Consider the following 24,190-nt stretch of genomic DNA (forward strand, 5'->3'; position numbering starts at 1 on the left):
TGATATTGTTTCATCTTTACCTCAATCTCCGATGATTTGAGCTTCTTTACCTTTGTTTTATGCTATCACAATCTGTGGTACTGTTTCGTCTTTGGAAAAAAAGGCTTGGGATTGTTGGATGCTTAATCTTACCGCAATGTGTGGCTTATTTAACTCTCTGAATTTCTCAAGCTCACCTAGTTCTATAAATGACATACAAAAGTATGTCATAGCTCTTTATGGCAATGGTCCTACTATCACGGATGTAGAGGAATGCCGTTATATGATGTTTACCAATGGTTGCACTATTGAAAAGCTGCCACCAACGTCAGCTGCTCTGATGCAACATACACGCAGAGCGATACATCAAGCTGAAATACGGAAATCAAGCCTCGTAAATGTTCAGCAACTACCTTCTCCTTTAGCTTGGGGTTGGAAACATAATGATGCAAATCAGCTTGTTCCGTTTTCTCAGTCTACTTGTGGCTCTCGATGTTCCTGTAAGAAAAAATCCATAAAATGCACAAGTCTTTGTTCATGCGAGTACGAAACATGCAATTCGACCACAAAATATCCAATCCTCTCTGATGTTTCATCTTCAATCCACATTGACGTTTCATCTCCAATCCACACTGATCATTCAAGAAATGCTTTTGGCTTTCTAAACTCTATCTTGTAACTTGAAAAAACTTGTCGTACACGAATTTTTTTAACATCAAATTACGTATGGTAGGAATTTAACATCGAAAACCGCTAGTTTTTTCATCTTGAATTAACAGTGTTATTAAAACTCTGACATTGCATCATCTGGGGTCGTGTATTAATTTGATTTGTAGATCATAATTAGGCCTACATATTATTTTAAATTTTAAAGTGGCATGACCAAAAGAGAAATTCATTCCTGGTAGCTGCTCTTCTGGTTATTCCCTTGATGACGTCGTTATTGCGTCATACTGTACTGGAATTATTGTTATTGCTTGCAATTATAAAATTTTAAGCATTTGCAAAACTTATAATGAGAGTATTTGATCGCTTTTTTCGGAATAAACTTACCTTTGGTTCCTGAATTTGAAGTTGTCTAGTTTTAGTAATGTAATGATGACGTCATAAAAGATGCAATCATGACGAAACTACTTTTAGGAATTGTGAAATGGTTTTAGTAACCGGTACTCCAACTAAAACCAACAGCAAACGACCAAAATAGGTTAAAAAGGCAAAAAATATATGTGATGACGTCACAATGACGTCATCCATCAAATTATTTTGTGTTTATTTTGTCTCATTTATTTGTATGTGCTTTTTAAGTTAAAATATACAAAAATCAAATATGTAATTGCACAAAAATGACGTAAAAAGAGCTGAAACGTGATTTCTGGGGAAATCCCCGATTTGGGGGTGATCACGTGACCCAAAAAGTTGCGGCACCCACTAAAATCAAAGTTGGGTTGATCAACTGCAAAAATATGCAAAAAAACAACGTGTAACACGTTTAGCCTAAAGATTCCCCTAAGGGCCTGCACTAGCTTGACCAGAACGCCGTGAATGTTCATAAAGTGTTTAAAGGGCGCCATCACATAAAAGTTTGGGAACCACTGGTATAGCCTGCAGAAATTAGGGATAAGTGCAAGTCTTGTGCAGTTTTTTTGCATTGTAATTCGTCAAAATGTAATCTGAACACAAACTTTTTTGCACAGAATATATTCCAAAGTTGACATCACGCAATCAGTCCAAAAAACATAAAGAACAAACCACAAACTTCCTGAAATGTTTTAAATTTAGTAAAAGCTATAAGTTTTGCACTATCACACACCGATAAAATTGACAGTCACGCATGTCGGTCAGGCAAAAAAAAAAACGCATGTCGGTTAAAGCTTGATTTTTGTTATTCAGATCAATTTCCTTATTATCTAGGGCTGTTGAGAGAATAGTTTAGGCTCGGCCCCAAATCAAAACTTTTAAAGGAAAAACGCAGTGTATCCAAAGAATGCGCTGTGTTTTTTTTATGTTTTCGGGCCCCTTGAAAAGGTTCCAGGCCCCCAAAATTATCCCGTCTCGGGTCCAAAAGTACCCCCTGAACCTCCCTATCAACGCTACTGTGGTTATCAATCGTGTGTTCATATTTCTCACAGTAAATATTATCCAAGTAACATCTATGATAACATGGATGGTGGATGGTAACATCTAATCAAAACTGAGCGTAGCTATCATCTTCTTTATACATGTCGAAGTCGTTGGAGTCTTGCTTCATCATCTGCACACCTTGATCTACTATACTGGAGAAGAGGGCAATCACGTGGATGGTGAAAGTATAATATATAACAAGCACAAGGACGCAAGAGAGCATCGCTGCATGCAGCCTTCCCGATCCCGATGTAATTCTAGAGCAAATAAAAGTTTTTACAAATTTTGAGAGGATTTAAGATTTTTACAGTCGTGGCTTGTGAAAATCAATTGGTTTTGTGTTCTTGTGATATGAAACCACCATACCTTGTCCGTGTGACATTCACAATCATCCTAAATCTACAGTAGTATTAGCCTATACTTTAAAAAAGAAGGAAAATGCTTATTTAACATGAAAAGGTATATTTACAGGAGATTGCTTAATCGATACAACGTGCAAATGTTTGGTAAAAGCATTTTGCAAAAACATGTTTTATGTAGGTTTTGTGCGTAGTATCGTAGGAATCTGCTGAATCATGGCTCTTTTACTCAAACTTATGTTAGGTTTATGTTATTTATCAGAAAATGAGAAAACCCCCCGGACCATGTCTATGAAGTTATAAGCCTTTAAGTTACGCTTTCACTCTATTGTACGAGCAAGCTTTTACTGAACCTTTGGATTGAAAAGGCGACGAGAGTGTTTTTGTAAAAATGTAGGATCCAAAATATGAGTTTTGTTTAATTTATTTGTCTGCTTTCTTAATATGGACAGGTTCCTCATTAATATTTCAAGAACAGTTATTGTTTAGCTAAAAGCAATATCTCAAACTGTCATAAATCTTGAAAAAAAAAACACATTTAAGACACTTTAATAAACTACGGGTAAAAAGTGCATTAATTTCACACACAACTATACTCACTGGTTATCTGTCAAACTTCTAACGAAGAATTGATTATTTCCTTCTCCTGGTATTGCCGTCACCAATACAATTTCCCCAAGTTGAAAAAGAGTTAAAAGAATAAATGCCAATAGTTTTTTTCTTAATTTGATGATTTGTTGGTATCGAAATCGAGCCAAGTTGCTGTGTGACCCTTTTTGTTCGGGCAAAGGAGCAAGACAGCATTGCTCGGGCATGTTTATCTTTTCTTGATTAAACTCATGTCTTCTCCTGCTTTGTTTGTTTTCACGAGAAGATCTGTGCTTTTCTCTGTTTCTTGATGGCATTGAAGATGGAAATGGAACCGTTTTTGCTTTTTTCCCAACGTCTGTTATTAAAAACAAATATATTCCACTGTAAGACAGCCCATAACATTCTTTTTAAAATGTGTGTCATAAATCTTTTCTTTTTAGTCAAACCGCTTTAAATTATTACTTTAAATTATTGCAATAAAAAAAAATTGTTGCTCATCTGGTCCTATGATGGCGGACTGACTAAAGTAAAAAATTCGGTTTCAACGCCCAAAAAAAGCATACGATAATGAGCCTAAACTTGGATGCGATAAAAGCATATTTTTATCTAGTTTGAAAATAGAAACAAAAAAATAAGCAGTAATCTATAGGCTACTGCAGAAAAGCAGTTTCAAAAGTTTGAAAATCTCTGAAACTTTGCAAAAAGTACTGTAAAACAAAATAGGCTACTAGAAATTGTGTTTGCCTCAAAACATTAATAAATAATAAAAAATAATTCTTCTGTTTAGTTTTCGATCTTTACCCTCGGAATAACAAAGCTTTGATAGAACATTTCTGGTAGTTCAGCATAGGCTACCTGCAGAGTCTAAAGTAGCTAAACCATTTCAGGCATGGCTGTGGAGTCGGGCGAAAATTATACGACTCCAACTCCACGGTTTATTTCTGGTCAATTCCGACACGAGAATCAGTGTTGCCAGGTATTTTAGGGTTGCCAGAGTTTTTTTTAATTATTTTCGTTATATTTCTAAATTTAAATTCACTCACGTTGTGATCAAAATTGACATGGAAATTGTCACAAAAACTGTCAAGAATAAACACTTCGTAAATTTTTAGAACGCAATACGGAGAACAAGAAACAATATCTGAAAAAAGATTTGCAAACAGAAATTTTATTGTTTTGCCTCAAGTCGGACTCGGATTTAGCCTTTTTTAAACGACTCCGATTCCGGACGCCTTAAAATCTTTCCGACTCTGCAACCTTGACCGAGGAAAGCAATACAATGCTGCGAAGTCTCATGTCGATTCGGGATGAATGTTTCAATCTGAAATGTTATGATACGGTTGAGTTTCAAGCAGACCTAAATAACTTACTAACCTTCGCTACAACTTTTTTGACTCTCCTCCCGAGATTTGGTGTTTCTCTTGAATTGACGGACCTGCTTCCAAACTATTCCTCTTTCGGTGTTTGATTTATCTGCTGGTTTTCTTCCAATCCAAACTATACCTTTGCCTTCATCACTTTTTTCTCGTTCATAGGAAGAATCTTCTTCAGAACAGGACTTCAAGGAAAAATGAGACTTTGCTTCGTTTAGCACTTCCTGTTCTTCGATGATTACTTCCAAATGTTTTACGGATGACTTCTTTCGTCGAGGATGACCGGAAGGGGAAGGAGTGTGTCCCTAAACAACGCAAAGAGGTTTGGCGCATGTAGGCTACAAAAGTTAACGTACTTGTGTTAAAAAGCTATGATCATATTGTTATCATGATAGTTAGCCTTATCATTTTCAAACGTATATCCCAGACTATCACTGTATCTGGTCCAGAACGTTACTAGATCTGGTACAGATTTGACCAGATCTTTACCAGATAAAGTGGCTGTCTGGGATGTTACATGACTATGTAGGCTAACTTGCTTACAAGCTAACGTAAATGTTTTACTGAAAGCTAACACATTGTAAACCTAGTAAATATTATCTTGTCTTTTAAATTTTATTGAGTTAAATATTTAAACAAAGCGTTAACATTGGACCCCATTTTCTTTTTACATAAAGTCGCTATTTTTCTTGCATAGCCTATTTCTTTTTAACCCTACTGTAAGCCTACTAACCACTCACCGCAATTGCACACACGTCTTCGTAGCTATCATCAATATTGCGTCTGGGTGTGTTCTCATTTTCCTTTGAGGAAATAACATGGAATTACTGATAACAGCAACCACAAATATGTATGTGTAACCAGGAGGGCAAATAGCACAAAATTTGGTGGGAGGGGGAAAGGAAAATAAGTGTATGCTTGCACATGTCAGTGAGTCCGGCAACGGGTCGACGAAGGAAATCACCTGGAGGGAGTCTAAGGAGCCTCTTCCAGAAAATGTTGAAAAAAATACATTGAAATTGAGCATTTTGAGAGTACTTTCAGCATAAATCAATAGGAAAATTTTGTCAAATGTTGCTGTGACAGAATGTAAAATTTTTGTGGAATATATTTCAGGGAGGGGTAGTTGCCCCTTTGCCCCGCTGAACACGCCCCAGTCTTTGACATATGTTAGGTCAGCGGATCTCAACCGAGAGTTCGCAAACCTCAAGGGGTTCGCAAAGCATTTTCAAGGGGTCAGTGAAAGTTTGCCAAATTTGCAGCATGATTGATAAGTTACGACATTTAAAAATTGGTTACAGTGCTCTATTTGTGTACATTATTAACCAACAGCGATTCTCAAATTGTGCGACGCAACGCCCTATAGTGCGTTGATTGAAATTTCAAAAGGCGTCGCACAAAGGTTCGCATTCCTGACTATACAACTTTTTTGTAAAACAATTTAATATTTTTATAATATATAAGTCTCAACTATTCAAGTATTCTTTTGAGATAGCCAATTATTATTGATCAATGCTTAATTCAGAAACACAAACGTATATGTCAGCAGCTTTTTTACACGCATAATTTTGCCATGACCATCATTACGACAAAATATCGATTACAATTGAAAAAAAGTGAGAAATTCTTTGTTAACCTAAAGATCACAAAATCTCTATTAATCTTTGAAAAGATTGTAGAAAAACATTAAATCAAAATATAGATTACTGATTTTTGATCCCGTCTGCCAGCATGTCAATGTTATCAATTCAGCAAATTTTTTAATGTGCATCGCTTCGGAACTTATGAAAGTAAAGTCAATTTATTTTGTTTTTATAGCACGACAAATAAACAAGCAAAGTAGATGAAAAGTAAAAACAATGTATTGTAAGTTACAGCTGTTGCTAGATTATGACGCTATCAGAATGGTAGCGAAAGATCATAAGCGGTCATCTAGTCAGCCACCACCCCATAACAATAAATCTAATTAACACAGGTGTGTGAAGGCAGGCACACTACATCAGTAAATAAAAAGGGTTTAGCCACTGACATTAAACAACAAATTACTGCAAGACACGATATACTAAGATTTGAAATAATTTTTCGGGGGTCTGCGACCGCTTTGAGGGCACCAAAAGAGGCCCGCCGAGACAAAAATATTGAGAATCACTGTGTTAGCCCTGTATACAACCGCGATTGTTCAAAAGCACAATAATCGAGTCTAGGCTACTGATAAATAGAAAAATGATAACATACTCTATCAACTGCGAGACAGACATTGTCGTAGTCATGAAGTCCTTTTCGCTCCATTTCACTCATGGCGTCCTGAAAATCATCAAAATCTCCTAATCTGTCGTGGTTTGGCTCTTCAGGAAGCTTCCTTAGGGAAAAGTTTGATACCATTTCTTTTACACTTGTTGCGTCTTCTTCGGTGAAAAATGTCGAACTTGAAAACGCTAATAAAACGGAAAAGTTAACTACCAGTAAGCTATAGAGTCCGATAAGCATAAAAAAATATCGCTCTTTTTGCAAACAATACTCATGTAAGCTAGTTCTATGCACGAAAATTTTTGAGTGAAAACATAATCTATGATCACCTTCTAAAGCTGTGGTAAATATTACCGGTTCGTGTGTATTAGAGACCATTTGATAAAGTTTATTAATTCATACTTTTTTAAATTAAAATCTAATCTTACAAAAACGTGTAAATTTGTAACCTCTAACTACAAAGTTTTCAAAATAACCAGAAGAACCTTTCTTACATTCTTGACAGCATTTCAAACCGCGCTGGCAGCATCGTCTGGGACAACAATTTTTCTTCCATTTATTTCCTGGATCCGGACATCCGGGAGCAACTTCAAAGCATTCCGCTATCACTGAGTTGTCAAGAATGCTTTGGGGAGCCTGAGTTAATTTGAACGTTTTGCTGTAAAGCACGTTTTCATGACAACAGTTGCTAATTTAGAATTGAAAGACCTTTTAAATTCTTTGCTACTATAGGCAACTTGTCTAAACATATGGGTTTTGTATCGGTGAAACCTTGTGGATTTCGGTTTGAAACTTAGGTTAGCAGTTATTTTCCATGTGATCAATAATAATAATTAATCGTTCGAATACTCAATCATATTCAGCCTTATTGCTTTGTTGTCGATTACCAGAGATGTACTGTGCGTATACGCCGCATACTTGCGGCGTAGACTTTTTGTTTGCGCTAACGCTTGCGGCCACATTTTTTTGGATAGTTTGCACTTGAGGCTACGCCGTAAAGTTTTTGCGGTTTTTTAGGGCATAGCGTCAACGCATACTTTTGTATTTTTTTCGCTACAACACGCCAATACCTTCCAGCGCTGCAGTTGAAAGAATGTTTTCAATGGGCAAAGGCATTTTGCAACCAAAACACAGCAAAATGTTAGATGAACACTTTCAGATGCTTGTGTTTCTTCGTGGAAATTCAAAATAAAACTTGTTTGTTTCGAGTGGTTTATACCGTGTGAATGTTTGGCACCTAGCAAACAAAATGAGTTTACGCTAGTGTATGCGCTAACGCCGCCAACTTTTTTTACAAGTTAAGTTGACGCATACGGCGTATGGTTTTTCGAACGTTTGCGTTTACGCTGACGGCGTCAATATTTGTTGTATGCGCGTACATCACTGTCGATTACTTATACTTGTTTTGCAAAGAAAAGAACTTTTTTTTTCAATGACACTGCAGTGTTCAATAATTTGTGTTGGTTTCATTAATTTTCAAGGTTATGTGTGACTTGAAGTTTAAAAAAAAGATTAACGCTAGCGCTATTTATTTGGCTTATTTTATTAAAACCATCAGTACAAAAATAGTATAATATATATAAAGGCTATATCCACATCACCACGATATAAAAAATATCTATAGCAAGTATATCAATCACCTCGTCTGTTAGTTTCATACATGGTTTAGCTGTACTGTACCCTGTGTGCCGACGTAAAAAAAACCTTTAGTATTCTCTGCATTGTTTTAGTTCATATCTACTGTATTTATGTTGCGCGTGTGCAAAATGTGTGTTTACATTGGTGACCAAGCAAATGATTTTTATCGAGCTAGGTGCTTCGATTACATCATATGTATGCCAATTAGCGTGACACAGTGCTGGAAATAGTTTTATGACTGGCACAAAGGAGTTCCCTGCAATGCAAACCTGTTGCACTAATCTCTCACAAAATCTCGCAACTCGAACAACTTCTCCGGTTCCGTCAATTGACGTTGTTGGTTGTGGCATAATCGGAGCATCAGTGGATTGAGTGTGAGACTCGTGTAGAATTTTCGGACTTTTCAAACCACTTGGACCACTAGGAATATCTAAGATAAAAAGTTGTAAATGAGTTGAACACAAGTTTGGTATGGTAAAAAACGGTTTTGTTGCCAATGCAAACTCTGTATAATGGATTTTTTTTTGTGGTTATTTTGATCAATATTTTTTAAAACATTTATTAATATGTAATATACTCGCCTTCATTTCGTAAGCGAGCCATTTTGGTTCTCACAAAAGCTACAGAACGTGCAGTGAAATAATCTGGCAAGCAATTACAGATCATTGGCTCGACTCGTAACCGGCGGTTGCTTGTGACACAAGAACCTACCAAAAAAGCAAAAAAATATATCGATGCATAGTTTTAGCAACAGATCACAGAGTAGGTTGTCACTAGGTTTTACCTGCATAGCATATACCTACAATCCAATTTACGAAATTTAGCTTATTTTCGTTATCTTACCTCATAATATCTCTGAGAGGTAAAGAAAACCGACTGAATTCAACCACTTTAGCTTGGCCTGGCAAAATTACTCATTTCAACATTTAACATAACTACCCTGACTTTGGGTGTCCCCATGGTTTTGTTTGTAGGCCTGGAGTAAATCATGTTTGTTTAGCTCATAGCGGTAATTTATCCATAATTAAACGAGGTGGCTTATAATTTTGAATTAATGGGTTTTCAATGAATTACTAAGTCATATAAGAAAATAAACAAACAGAACTCATCTGCAGACGGTGCAGCGACATTGTGCAAAATATTCAAAATACAACTTTTACCTGCGTGGACACTTCTACATTCTAATGTGCGAAGCATCAGGCTAGACCCTAGTGCATCCGGTCCAGGATTCCAACTGGAAGTGACTGGACCGGTAGAAGTGACTGGGACGGTAAACTTCGGGTTTAAGTCTTTCCACGTTACATCCCTGCTTCTTCCAAGAATTTTTTCAAATCCCTTACCGCCAATTAGCCGAAATAACCTTTAAAATTATAATAGATGCCAGTTAGTGTAATTTAAACTTAATGTGGCCTACGGTCCTTGTAAGCCTATTTACCCATTGCCTACTATTTTTACATGCCACCATTATACGATGTTGTCAGTGCTGGCCTAAATTCTTTTCCAGCCTCATAGTTTCAGTTTTCAGTTTCATGTTTTACTTCCGACCATCAAAGCAAAGAGCTTTACTTACCATAACATAGCAGCGGTCTACAAAAGGTAGAAGCGACGAAATATAATTAAGCTACCAATGGGCTGCTGAACAACAAATCAAAAGTAAGTGGGCTACATCATTCGAAAATAACTTGGTGTGCCGCTGCTAACAACAAATAGTGGTTGTTCAAATAATCCAACGCAATTTTCTTGCTTTCCTTTACCAGTTTATACCTTGTCAGTGACTGCCAAATATGACATTTGATGTCAACCTATTTAACGCAATATCACGGGCACTGGCAGCCAGGGACGCCAGAACGGTTTTTGACTGGGGGGGGGGGGCAGGATTATGAAAAAGGGCACTTTTGTTGCGGAAAAGCCAATTTTTTTTAAGTTTTATGATAAGATATAGCAATAATGCTCATCCATCAGCTCATCATCGAGTAATGATACAAGTGTCCGGTATACAAAGAACAATGGCACGGGAGGGCATCATGCTATGTTACGATGATGTAGGCTAATTACCTACTGTGATGCGGATTTTTGTGTCGTGAATATTACTTTGAAGCAGAAATGAAAGATTATAATTAGGCTAATAACTGAAATTGTTACATCATATTGCAAAATGTGCAGTAGCTTACATAACCTTAGAAGGGCACCATTGCCACCCTGCCCCCCCATTCACAGAAAAATCGAGGGTTCTGCCCCCCCGCTTCCGGCGCCCCTGCTGGCAGCTGGCAGTAGGCCGTCATATGTCACACTGTCACTGAAAGCACCATGTAACATTTAAACAACAATTGTCCAAATTTTATTGTTTCAACTCAAATCAATTAGTTTGTGACGAATTTTATCTTGTTTCACCAATAAAGAAGAAATACATTGAATAGTCCTAGGCTACTGTACTTGATAGGCTACAGTACACTAAAAAAATACAACATCAGAGGTAAATGGAAAGATTTCGAAGTGCAGCGATTCACAAACGAGTCAGCTTCTGAAGTCTCAAAATTTTGTTCCAAATAATGATGGAAAAAACTCTTACCTGCACCACAGCAGTGACAATGGTATAACAACTAAAGAACATAAAAAGGACATCCATACAATGTGTACAAGACACAAGATTTGTGTATCGAATGTTGACTTCCCAAATTGTGTGAAAAACTCGTACAAATCGAATTGCGTGATCTCGATGAACTGTGCTGAAATTTACAAAATCTAAACGTTTTGTTTGCATAGACGTGCTATACATTGGGCTACCCCCCCCTCCCACCCCTTCAACAATATCATTTTTTGTCGTTGTGATTATGTAGTGCAAGCACGTTATTGTTTAAGAGTGGTCTTGGGTAGCAGGGTTTTATTAACCGCCCCTCGTACTCCCAGGAGGGAAACTGCTGTTTAGGGGCCCACTCATTTCAATATGTTTAATGTTATTTTGGCTATTTAAAATGAGATAATGCTGTAAATATTGCTACAGAAGCTCGATATTCAATAACTTAAATCCGGCAAGGCCCTATTTAACGCTTCCAAACCCAGATTAGTGGGACCACATCGCTGTTTAGCGACCCATCCATATTCATATTTAATTGGTGCAGCGATTTTTGGCAGTTTTATGTAAACTATGTGACAATACTGCTACAAAAACTCGACATTTTATAGCTTACTGTACAGTAACCTATAGGCTGCATCCATCAGTTTTGTATTGTTGATCATCATTCGCAATGACTATTTTAAATCAGCGAAACGAGTAAATCTATGTTATTTTTGTTGGAGTTTATACTAGAAATAATACTACGCTCTCGCTTTCTCGGAAAAGGCCTTTCAACGGTTGATAGCATAAGCTTGTCCAAAATTAAATGCTCATGAAACGACAAAATGTTCAATTGATATATAATATACATGCAGTATAGTGAACCATTGATATAGAAGGTATTGTGTTGCTTTGAGTTAAAAAGCTAAAAAATAATGTTATGAATATTAATATTTACTTTTTTGTAGCCTATTATAGATTTCACAGTTCCCTTGAAAAAATCCTGCGTACGCCACTGTGTATATAAACCTCGTAGGTTGGCTACAGACGAGAAACTGGTGAGCTTCGAAGATTTTTGATTTCCACAATTATTGTCTATTACGTCAGTTGCCTCGCATGTCGAGTGCCAGTTATAGACTAACTCGTCTTGACTTTGCAAGAACTTATTTTTTAGTAAAAAGCATTAACTTGTGACTTCAATAATCCGCAAAAGAATTAGCTCCAGCATGCAGTACTTACTGTCTTTATATAACTTTTCTATACTTGCTCTTATACCAGGAAGACCCAGATTTTCTTCAAAAGCTATAAATGTTGAAAGAAATTAGAATACAAACACTGACAATATGTGGCATAAGTTGAAACAAAAGCACTTTTTTGAAAAAATTTGTCCTCTGCAAGAGATTGCATTGAAAGCTTTAGAGTTTATTATGGCACACGAAAAGTTGTTTTTCTCCAAACCACTTAAAAATTTCATAGACCGCTAACAGATCCGTGAACCCCGGGTTGGTTTACCATTGATATAGAAAGTATTGTTTTGCTTTGAGTTAAAAAACTCGAAAATAATGTTATGAATAATAATATTCACTTTTTTGCAGCCTATTATAGGTTCCATAGTGACATTTTGGTATAGCACTTATAAGAAAAAATCCGTCTTTTGAGGGTTAAGCTGGGCCAATGGTTCTCAACCCGTGGAGAATTCCTCTCAGGGAAAAATTTCATGAGTTCAGGAGAGAGTTTTTCGCTTGATACTTTATTGCTCAGATATTCCATTGCCAGGACTTCTCAAACTTTTTTTTTATTGTGTAATCCGGTGGTTCCTAACCTTTTTAGGCTTACGGCACCCTTCGGAGAAAAAAGTAATATGTGGCACCCCGTTGCAGACCAACGATCTTTCACCTCGACTGCCATAAGGTTGTTAGAACAAACCTTTACCGTTTCACCCCAAAAAGACTTAAAATGATAATAGCCTGTTTGTAACTTTTCTGTTCGACTTTCAGCTCTAATGCAGTGTGGAGAAAAGTAGGACAGTTTGCTTGTTGTGTGTGCTCTTGAGAAAGGCAATTAATAATACCACCTTCAGAAATCAACATACAGTAATAATAGTACGGTAGCTAACACTTCAATTTTGCTTGGAAATTGAATGCTACTTTGATTTGAAACAACATTTTGACTAAAAAAAGTACAAGGTAAAGTTTACTTATTTCGAAGTTATTGTGAAACTGTAAACTAGTAAAATGGTTGACCAAGAGATCCAATTCGCATTCATTGCATCAAATTTTGCAACAGTATTCAAGATGTTTTCATGAAGTAGCCTATTATTTTTTTGTTATTCATGTTCCTTTCACAAAATTCCATTGCGCAACGGCATAGCGCATATAGGCTATAGTTCGAAACACCATGCTGTTGGGAATACAGTAGATTTATCCAAAGATACAACAAAGCAACTAATGGATGGACTAGGGTAGTGGTTTAAAATATAATCTGAGCTTTGAATCATCCCAAAAATGATACTTTATTATTTCGGTCATTTTGTCTACTTTTACATAGCAAGGAATGAATGAAACGTTCCAAAATCAGCAAAATGAGAAATGCACCAAAAAGGTCGGGAACCACTGGTAGGAATACAGAAGATTTATCCAAAGATACAACAAACAAACTTTTAGCCAGTTTACTTTTCAAATAGTAACCTGTAAGTAATCTACTGGCCTAAAAGTATCTAATCGCACCGAAAGCAAAGCTCATGGAAACAGCTACAATTCCGGCAAGTTGGTCCAGCAACAAAACAAACACGTGATCAAGTTTAGAAAAGTTGCTCCAGGGGTCGTGCCACTTGGAAGATAGTGAATAGAGATAATGCAGAGGACGATATCCCATTTTTGCGTTTTTCTTTAAGCTTGAAAGGTAATAGCAGGTTAATGAATTGTACACAACTCAGTGGACGGCGTTTTTTCCCAAAAGTAATTTGGATTGTACACTAGTAAAAAAGATTTGCCGGCCACTGGCTTAGCTAAAAAGCTCTCATTTACGATGCGATTACAATTATTGACAACAATGCAATGATGCTACAATGCAACTCGACACACGTAGCCTACAAGAGCAGGGCTGATGAAAAGTAATTTTTACGTTTTGTATTATTGTGTTTAATATGCCGTATGTTAGCACCACCATGTGTTTGCATATATTTTGTGTCTTCAATGCAACACAGTATTTGCAAAAAAAAACATGCAAACGAATTTTCAACAATGGGTTTTTGCTTCAGTTTCTTTAGTTTAGCTTACCCAGGATTTTCTCTGGTCAATGGAAGGGTAACCACAGCATCTCGGGTACGCAATACGTGGTTCGTTCCTTTCACATCATCTCCAATACCGACAATGCCAGCACCTAGAGTACAACGTACATGCAAAAACTTTTTATCATTCATAGGTTACGTACAATAATTATTATGAAAACAAATAAATAAAATAACTTTTAGTCAAATGTTCTTGTCAAGACTGTGGAGTCGGCAAAAATATACGACTTCGAAACCTCGGTTTATAACTAGCCGAAAATACGACTCCAGACACGGAAAAATCCCTCCGACTCCACAACCCTGGTTCTTATACAATTTTTACATCGACTTGACCCTATTGTGGCAACAACACATAAAGTCTGTGATTTTAAAATGATTTTCATTCTTCAAAGAACGAAACTCAAAGGCGTCAGCGTTTAAAAGTCCAACATGAAGAAAGAGTCGCAAAATATTCACAATCATCTTTTTAAAATATTTGTAACTCACAATTCAACATAACCTTCGTCAGGTTAAATTACAGTGCTCTAAGTTTAAGCAACCTAAAAATGGGGCTTAATTTGCAGAAAACTTTTCTGCTCTTTTGTTGTTTTTTTTTCTGAGTGATAACTAGCAAACATTTTTCTAACGCGACCTGCTGTGTTGGTGACTGTATCCATACAAACCCAAGTTCGTAAATCTTCAGCCAAGGATGAAAAAATAGCCGTTGATGCACGTTGTTTCCACAAAGAATATGTACTGATTTTTGATTTGGCATGTGACACCGTCCACCTGAGCAGTAAGAAATTGAATGCAATAATTATACCAAACTGATAAAAAAATGCTGTCGAAGATACCTTACAAGTTTTGAAACTTTTGATTTTGTTAATAGCTATGTCTAGGACCGTTGAGAGGATAACTTAGGTCCAGTATTAGTGAGATCTTCAGGCCACAAAACAATATACCTTAGATTGTGATCGATTTCGAGTAATGGGTAGTACCAAATTTAAGTCATAAGTAGAGTAGACAACCGGAAACAGACATTGCCGTCGGCTGCAGCGTGGGTCAGGTGTATGTCGGAAGGCGTACACCGATGCATAGCGCTCAAGTCCGCTTTCCCGCAATGCAGGATAAAGATAAACAAACAAACAAAAAAACAAAAGAAGAAGTTACCTTTTAAAAAACACGCAACTAAGAGAAAGGAACTTGCAAAATGCTAACAAAGTTATAAAATTATTCAAGAAAGAGTTAGTTTACTAAAAAAGTCTGGAACCTCCAAAAACCTATTTGGTACAAATGTAGGTACAAATTGGCGGTGAGATGGCGCAGTGAATAAAACGCTCGCTTTTTAAACATGCAATCCTGGTTCGACTCCCTACTTAAGCTGATTATTAAAAAACACCGCTCACTTCTACCCAAGGCGTAATAAATCGGGTGGGCGTAGCTGCTGAAGGAAAGGCGGCCGAGAAAAAAGAACTGACCTTTCTAGTCTCGTTGGTGCCGAAGGCTTTATATAATGAGAACCAGGGCTGGATTTCAGCCGGAGCGATCCGGAGCGCCGCTCCGGAAGCTCGATCAAAAAATTGACTTTTCCGGAACGGCGTTCCGGAAGCTCAAATATTTTATACTCTTATTAACTTATGCTTTGCCCTGTTCAATAAAAGTACATCCATAATTCTTGGTGAGTCGAACACGTTAAATCGGGTATTCACTCTGATAATATATCTTCGTACCAGTCTTGACGGAAGCGAACCTGTGAATGTATTTGTCTTGTTGAGCTCGCTATTCTTACTGCGAATGGCATCTATGATTCTCTGAAGAGCTGCCTAAAATCAAATGGCATGTCCCTACAACATTTTTATCTTCTTGTTTGATTTGTGTTGTAGGGGAAGGGAAGGTAATTTGATACGATTTTAACATTTTTCCCTGTCACATGAAAATCACGTGACACTGACTATCGGTTTTAGGCTAATGTGAAACTCTAATCCTTTGCACACTTTTAAAAAAAAAAATTACATTTGTATGTCTTTTAATATTTTTTTAATTCAAAATTTAAAAACGTCACTCAAGTGTATCAATTTACCTTCCATGGAAGGTAAATTGATACACCCGGAAAGTAATTTGATACAGAAAATATAATGCAGAAAACCTTTTTGACAGCAAAGCACTAAATGATAGTTTAAGCATTATTAATGTTGTAGTCAAAATCTAACAAATTCCATCAACACAAACATGCTATAGACAGGTTGGAATGACATATATAAACTACTTAACACCGAAAAAGAAACAAAGCAATATCAAACCATCATATTTACAAAAAATTACAATCTATTTCACGCCATCTAATTAGGTACCCGGTCATTTGGTCGACAGATATTTGGTCGACAGGGCGTTTGGTTGACAGACGTTTGGTCGACAGACATTTGGTCGACAAGACATTTGGTCGACAGGACATTTGGGTTAGGGTTAGTTAACTCTAACCCTAAAATGAATCGTTCTGTCGACCAAATGTCCAGTCAACCAAATGTCCTGTGGACCTAACGTCCTGTTGACCAAATGTTCTGTGGACCAAATGTCTGTCGACCAAATTACTGTCGACCAAACGACCGGCCACGTCTAAATAAGAGAATGAGCTAATGCATCACACACAAATACACAACACATCTTTCAGCCTACAACACAGCAATAAAAGTTCTAATCACAAACAGATTTCCTTAGGCCAAATTGAATTTCTCAAAGTTAAAAGGAAACCGCAGTTGGTTGCATCTCCTTGCAGAACCGCCAACTGTAACTGGCGCTGGCAATTTTAATACAATGTCCTCCGGTGCAAATGAGGCAGCATCATTATCATTAATGATGAAAATTTGTCCATCAACATCATCTTCATTCACTTTCCTATTCACTTTTTGCAAAAACACCCCATCGTATTCTTCACCATCAAAATCATCGACTCGGGCTATGTATTTTAAGGATCTTGACTTTCCAAAGACTAACACAATTACAAAGTCACCACAATTTGCTTTAATAATTTCTTTGTAGGAGGCATCGCTATCATCATATGGGACATGAAGTTCATCTGAAGACGTGCTTTCAACTTGGACTGAATTTTTACTCTTGCCAAATAAATTTCTTTTAGAGCTTTGTTTTGTGTTTTTTGCCGTCTTTTCCATCGCCGTTTTCTCAACTTCATCTCGAATAGGAGTGTCTGTGTAAACCCTGGTTTTTCCTCTTCTTCGGTTCATTTGCTTTCTGGGTGCTGCTTTTGGAATAGGTAAGACATCAGAAGGAGAAACATAAGCTGAAATATCTGGTACTTCTGAAGATAATGATTCATTTGTACGAAAGCCCTCACCATCATCAGTTGCATTTGCAGCACCATAAAAAACAGGAGTTTGTAAACTGTTGGTCTTGTCACTATCCAATTCATTTTGCACCAATTGTGTGATTTCTGGAATGCTGCCAGCCTCGGGAGTAAAATCTCTATCGGTTACCGATGAAGATGCAAAGTCAGCCTCTGTGAAAATATCTGGATTGTAGGGAAAGTTTCCAGTCGCACTAAATCCAGACAAGATATTCCTTGGCACCATTGCAGCTAAATGGGCTTCATTAACTAGTCCTGGAATGTCATAAATAGAAATTGTCTTTCCAGGATTGGACCTCATCCAGTTGTCCATTGCTTTGTTGTAGCAAGATTTGAATGGACCAAACACAGTTTTATCTAACGGCTGCAGTTTGTGCGACGTGTGTGGAGGAATTGTGAGCAAAACAATACCAAGATCTCTGGCCTTATTGATAGCTGCAAGTGAAATATGTGTTTCATGATTGTCCAATATGATCAATATCTTGTGGCTTGGAGAACAGCAGGTTAGATTTGCAACATGGTCAAGATAATCAATAAAAATATCCTCATTGATCCAACCTGATTTGTTTGATTTTCCCACAGTTCCAAGTGGAGCTCCACGTATAAAGTGCTCTCGATATCGAACTCTGGGGAAAATTAACATTGGAGCTAAAGCATATCCAGCAGCACAAATCGTGTAAACAGCTGTGACCAGTTCTCCACGCTCTCCAGACGTTATGGCACCAACACTTTTTACTCCAGAAGCAGTGACAATTTTCTTAGGGTTTTGCACAGTTGTTACACCGGTTTCATCAAGATTAAACACTCGGTCAGGTGTAAATTTAAATTTATCTAGCACACAAGATAAATTACTGAAATATTCTTTTACTGTTTGCTTATTGAATGCTGTTGCTCGGCCGAGTGATGTGGCTTCAGGACATCTAATAGATAAACTGTGTCGCTTCTTGAAACCCATCCACCATTGTTTTCCAGCTTTTTTGTCCTTGTGCCAACAATCTGGAAGCGTTAGGTTATTTTGCATTGCAAATTCATATGCCAGTTGTTTGCATTTCACCAATGATAAGCCAAAATACATATCTGCCAAATGAGTGATATGTGCAGCCAGTTCTTTTTCCATACTTTCTGGAATAACTCGTTTCGAAAGACTTGTTGAGCGGTATCCAACTGCACTATTAGGGTTTGACTGTTGCCTTTTGATGTATCGAAGTAGTGTCATCTTGTCAACTCCAAAATCGCATGCAGCTTTCCGATATGACAACCCCTCTTCAGTAACTTGTTTTGCAGCGCGTTCAAGTATGTCTAAGGGAGATCGACTGCATCGATTTGTTTTCCTTTTGTAATTGGAAGGCATGGTATTTTCAATGATAAGATGTAGAATAAATTATTATCACAGGTACATTCAATCACTGAAATACTGTTATAAAAAAAGAGTAAGTTAATTAATTCTTGATGTACTCTCAACAGATTTGTTCCTATGTAGTCTACAATTTAAAACTAAAAGTCAATATTACATGATGTCACTTTGATAGTAGCCTGTGTGTTAAATTTTTCACCTAACTATGAAAGGGAGTATACATACTGGCTGTGGCTATATTTACTCTGCCTTAATTTGAAAAAAGTTTAAATCTGTTCAATACAAAAACTTGTAATTTGGAAATTTTTTTAGTCCTGGGCAAAGATCAAAACCCTAACCTTATTCCTAACTCCAACCCTTACCTTACCTCTTCCTAACTTTAATCCTAACTGTGGCAAAACCTGATTGTAACCATTGCAACAAGTGTGTAAAAATAGCCACTTCCATGCATAGTTGCTGTTCTCCACAGTATCATATTAGTTTAGACAAAACAAACTATTTGATAAACCAGACTAATGACAACATGTGTTACAGTCAAGGAAGGTAATTTGATACACTGTATCAATTTACCTTCTGCGCATGTATCAATTTACCTTTTTTCAAAAAATTACAAAAATCCTAATGGGTGTGTTCTTAGATGCACATTGCAAAAAAAACATTACATGCCCTTGAAGGCTTATTAATGAACTATAAGATGAATTTAGTTCCGTATCTCTGGAGCCTTTCTTCAATTTTTTAGACGAAAATAATCAACAGGTAAAAAATTTACAAAAATATTCAAAAAACACACCTCAGCCATTTTATGCCGCAAAAACACAAACTAGCTGCATGGCATCATTTTTGTTGGCATTATTTTCACTGATTTTTCACTTGGTGGCAGTATTTTCGATCAATTTTTTTTGTATATTTCTGTAAGGGGGGTGTATCAAATTACCTTCCGTATCAAATTACCTTCCCTTCCCCTATGTGATGGCGCGGCTGTGATGATAGGTCGCAAAAATGGTGTAGCAAAATGGCTTAGTGATTAATTTCCAGACATTGTGGTGTGGTATTGTGCAACCATAGATTGGAACTATCGGTTCGTCATGCTGTAAAATCAGTCAGTAATTTGAATCGATTTCGATCTTTTATGGACAAACGTTATAGACTTTATCACGCTTCTAACAATAGCAGGGAATTGGGTGAATGTGCAGCGGCTGTTGAAGTGCAGTTGTTGAAAATCGGAAGGGTAGGCCTACTGGACACACATTGGGTAGCCTCGAGTTTCCGCACAGTTAGTGCCGTCTGGAATGATTTTCCAGCACTTGTCGAATGTTTCAAAAAGGGGGCTATTAGCGACAGAAGAGATTCTTGGAAACGTGCGAAATATCAAGGACTCTTGTCGAAGATAACATCCACGAATTTCTTGTTGGACTTGGCTTTGATGTACTAATACTCGCAAAAATTATCCGAAATAGCCTAAGCCTTGAACTGTAAAACAAAGCATGTAGGCTACTATTTGAGATGCAGATAACAAAATTAATAATCTTGCAAAATTATTTGAAACACGAAGGAACGAACCCGGATGGCATTATGGCATTGCTAAGGATGCTGAAGAAAACTTAGAGTTCAAAGGTGTAGAATTACATGTAAACAATTGCAGAAATAGCCCGCTAATCAATCCCCGCATCTTCTACACTGCAAATCAAAAAGTGTAGTTTTAACCACTTCTAGGGGTGGTCTAAAAATTCCACTTCTACTTTTTCATTCCCACCCCATAGCCTATTGGGAAAGATGGTTATTTCCACCTTACCAAAGGGTGGTATTTTCCACCCAACAGAGAAGGGTGTATAATCACTTAAGAAATTCCATCCAAGATCGCTTGTTGAATTCAACAGATCTGTCATTTATTAACAGCTGAAAAATACTTGATTCAACTACTTGGTCAGAGGACACAGTATAATGACACACGGAGAAAACGAAATCATTGAAGTGGCAAAGAGATTGCGCTTAGATGAACGCGAAGCTGCTGTGAGAGGACTTCGTGAATATATAACTACGAAAAGAAGATCCCAGAGTCTTCAAAATTTGATAACGTCACTATAATCCCTTCCAATTTCATCGAACGAGTGTGAGCGCGGATTTTCACAAATAAAGCTCATACTGACATCTGACCGTGCTTCTCTACACACTGTAACTGTTTCAAGTTTACTCTTTATACGAATGATCCGTCTTCCACTGAGAAATTTTTAACCACCGAAGTATGTTGGATCCTGATTACGCCATGGACGTAACTCGGCAATTGAGACCCAAAGTCGCCAGAGGTTTTATGATTTTGAATACGAAAAGTGTCTTAAAAATTGTAGGCTATAACTTGAAAAATCAAAAATCAAAAGTGGAAAAAACTAAAAACAATTTTTTTTCTTTTTTTTTTCTAGGCTATAACTTGTATTTTTTTGTATTATTGTTTCACTAAAATATGAATATTTGCATTGAACAACGCTATACCATCTATAGGCCATGATACTTACTTTAGCAACGTTTTAGGTAGGCTACCGTACATCAAGTGTGTTGGTTAAAAGTCTTATAAAGACATATTTCTGAATTTCTTCTACGGCACCTAGAGCATTTGGAAAGTAAAAAACTAGCGCTCCGGAAGCTAATCTTCTGGAAATCCACCACTGATGAGAACCTTATCCTCTCATCTCCCGATGCTTGGATCAAGTATGGGACTCACCTTTACCTTTCTAAATGTGGGTTACAATAGCAAATGAATAGCCTACGTGGTACTTTCTAGATTTCCTAAACCATTGAAAAGTTCTAAACCCTACAATCTTCTAGGACTCGGGTCCGAAAATACCTTTTTGACCTACCGTCAATGCTGCCTGTTATGTCTGAACATATCAAATGAGTCCAGTATGTTGAACAGTCAATTTTAAATGTTTACAGTTAGGTTCATAACTGTAGCCTTGGAATCTAATGTGTCATTAAGCCCTAAAATAGAATGTGTTCTGTACCTTGGGTATTGTCGAACATATATGTCCGATATAATGATAACTGGATCACTTTCTTCACAACAGTCGTTGTTGCACGCAATATCAATTTCAAGACAATTTCCAACGTTGAAAGGCAGTGCTACTCCAATGTTTACCATTGAGCCACGCCTGTAAAAACAAAAATTAAAGTAAACTGCTTTTAATGCTGAACCTCAAAATTTACTCTTATTAATTTTTTAAAGAAAACAGCGCTATTAATCTTGGAGAACTACAATAATACTTATAATAATTGCAGCCATTGGCACAAGGTATTGCACACTCGATTTACTCGATTGCTGGAGCAGCGAAGGGACATGTAGTTAGAGTCCGGCTGTTCTCAATTATTTTGATACGCCATTATATGTCTTGCTGAGATACAGCCTCATGCTGAGGAGCAATGTCAAACTGATGCCCTTTCAAGCCTGCTCATTTACTTAGGCAACAAGACTCTTTCATTACAAGATCCATGTACCGGTATCGGGTTATTGCGCTTTCTGTAGCACTACAGTTAAAGTTTCAACAGTACTTGAATAACTTTCCAGTTTCATCTCTATATAAAATGAGAGGGGCGTCCTTCAGAGAACCCCGTATCCGAAATATTAAATCGCTGGTTCCAACTTTGCATATCTGTTCCTTTATTGTGAACGACACAGAATAGACGGTGTTTGATTGCGCAATATTTTCTTGAAAAAACACAACTTTGATCTGATGAAAGAATATTTTTGAACAAGTAAAAACTGACAGGAAATAAAAGAACATTGTAAATTAGTGACTATACAGCACTTCTCGGAAAAAATCCAATTACTTAATTCCAATAAGTTAGGCTAAAACTGACGTCATTTATAATAATAAGATTTAATCAAATAGGCTGTGTCTAAAAAATTATCACTGTAATTAGTTTGACCGAAACAAATATATTTATGTGATAGCCTATGTCAACACAAAACTGTAGAGTTTTCACTCACTTGTCTCAGCTCTTTTAAATCACTTTTTAGAGCAAAATATGCTGCGATAAAGTAGATGATGCATATCAAGGCAGCCAAGCATAATATTGAGTAGTTGCCGGTAGGTAGAAGATTTATAGCCATTTTAATCTGCATGCAAAATTACGCAACTAATGATATTGATTTTTTACTGTCTTAAAATAATCGCTTTAGAAAGATTCGTTTCTATTGTTAAAGTTACGTATATTTATTTTTCATATGAACGATCAAAAGGTTTAAGTCAATTGAGTTTAAACTTTTAAAACATTTCATATCCAAAAAATAGCTCACCTTTGTTCCTTATGTCATTTTTCAATACTGAAAAAAGTTTACTTCAATTTATTTTCGTGGTTGTGATAAAAGGAAAGCAACTTGAGTGATGACGCAATGTGTAGCTTTTATTGCGTAACAGTACTAATTACTAATACTTGACTACTTATTTGAGTAGGCTACTAATATACAGTAGTAATCAAAATTAGATTAAAAGGCAATGAAGATGTTTTCTCTCTTATTTCTGATGAAACCTATTTGTGCGAATTGCGATGAAGCCTCTGCAGCAGGATGGACATAAGAAGGATGATTGACTGATGTTCTTATTCGAGGCTCGGGCCTTGCGCTGATCTCAAAATTGGATTAGAAAGTAGGCTAATACAACATGAAACATCACTCGATTTGAAGCACTGTTTTGAAAAGTTTTTGACGCTATTTTTTAAACAAAACATCAGTTGGCAGTTGCTGTATTTTAGGATCTTTGATTTTTATTCCGATTCACCATCAAGCATTTCAAGTTTCAACTTTTCATTGAAAAGTAAAGCAGGTTTCAAAACTTCAAAATTGGCTGATGTTATTTGTCCAAAGTAGTCCTTATCTAATCAAAAAATAAAAAGCCGAAAATGTAGATACTAAACTTATGTTCAGCTAACAAATGTTTCGAAAACTACACTGCCTTAATCTTTAGTGCTATAAATGTTTATATTTTATACCACTGAAGATGAAAACAGTATAGTTTTCGAAACGTTTGTTTGCTGAACAAAAGTTTAGTAGCTTATCTACATTTTGGGCTTTTTATTTTTTGATTAGATTAACCGCACGCGTTCCAACCTTTTTAGTCTTTATACATTGTAACTGCCAGGGCCGTTGAAGAAATAATTTAGGCCCAATAGCTAGTCTACTAATACGTTTCTAGATTCCCAAACTAAGACATTTTTTAAGAAAAAACGACCTTTGGGTAAGATACTAGGTTACTAAAATCGTAGGGAAAAAGGTACATTTTTTGCAAAAAGTAGTAGTCTCTCAAAAAACACGGACTGGATACAAATGCACTAACCCGTTTACGAGAGATAGCTTCTTT

The 24,190-nt window shown here is 36.7% G+C and overlaps 1 protein-coding gene across 1 annotated transcript; it reads right to left on the minus strand.

Annotated features, from left to right (window-relative positions):
* Window positions 1-1,629: 1,629 nt before the first annotated feature.
* On the minus strand, window positions 1,630-23,179 carry LOC145779562 (uncharacterized). The gene is made up of 18 exons (XM_082591179.1): window positions 23,131-23,179; window positions 22,822-22,950; window positions 22,383-22,561; window positions 21,839-21,985; window positions 14,783-14,919; window positions 14,141-14,243; window positions 13,589-13,755; window positions 12,102-12,164; window positions 10,878-11,034; window positions 9,469-9,668; window positions 8,890-9,015; window positions 8,578-8,738; window positions 7,165-7,306; window positions 6,659-6,858; window positions 5,164-5,226; window positions 4,425-4,728; window positions 3,060-3,405; window positions 1,630-2,357 (listed from the first exon to the last, which is right to left on the minus strand). The coding sequence occupies exons 2-18, from the start codon at window positions 22,942-22,944 to the stop codon at window positions 2,165-2,167; spliced, it is 2,811 nt and encodes a 936-aa protein (XP_082447305.1). The 5' UTR covers window positions 22,945-22,950; window positions 23,131-23,179; the 3' UTR covers window positions 1,630-2,164.
* Between the last annotated feature and the right edge of the window lie 1,011 nt (window positions 23,180-24,190).

Source organism: Aplidium turbinatum, chromosome 11 (assembly GCF_918807975.1).
Source record: "Aplidium turbinatum chromosome 11, kaAplTurb1.1, whole genome shotgun sequence".
Lineage (NCBI taxonomy): Eukaryota > Metazoa > Chordata > Ascidiacea > Aplousobranchia > Polyclinidae > Aplidium > Aplidium turbinatum.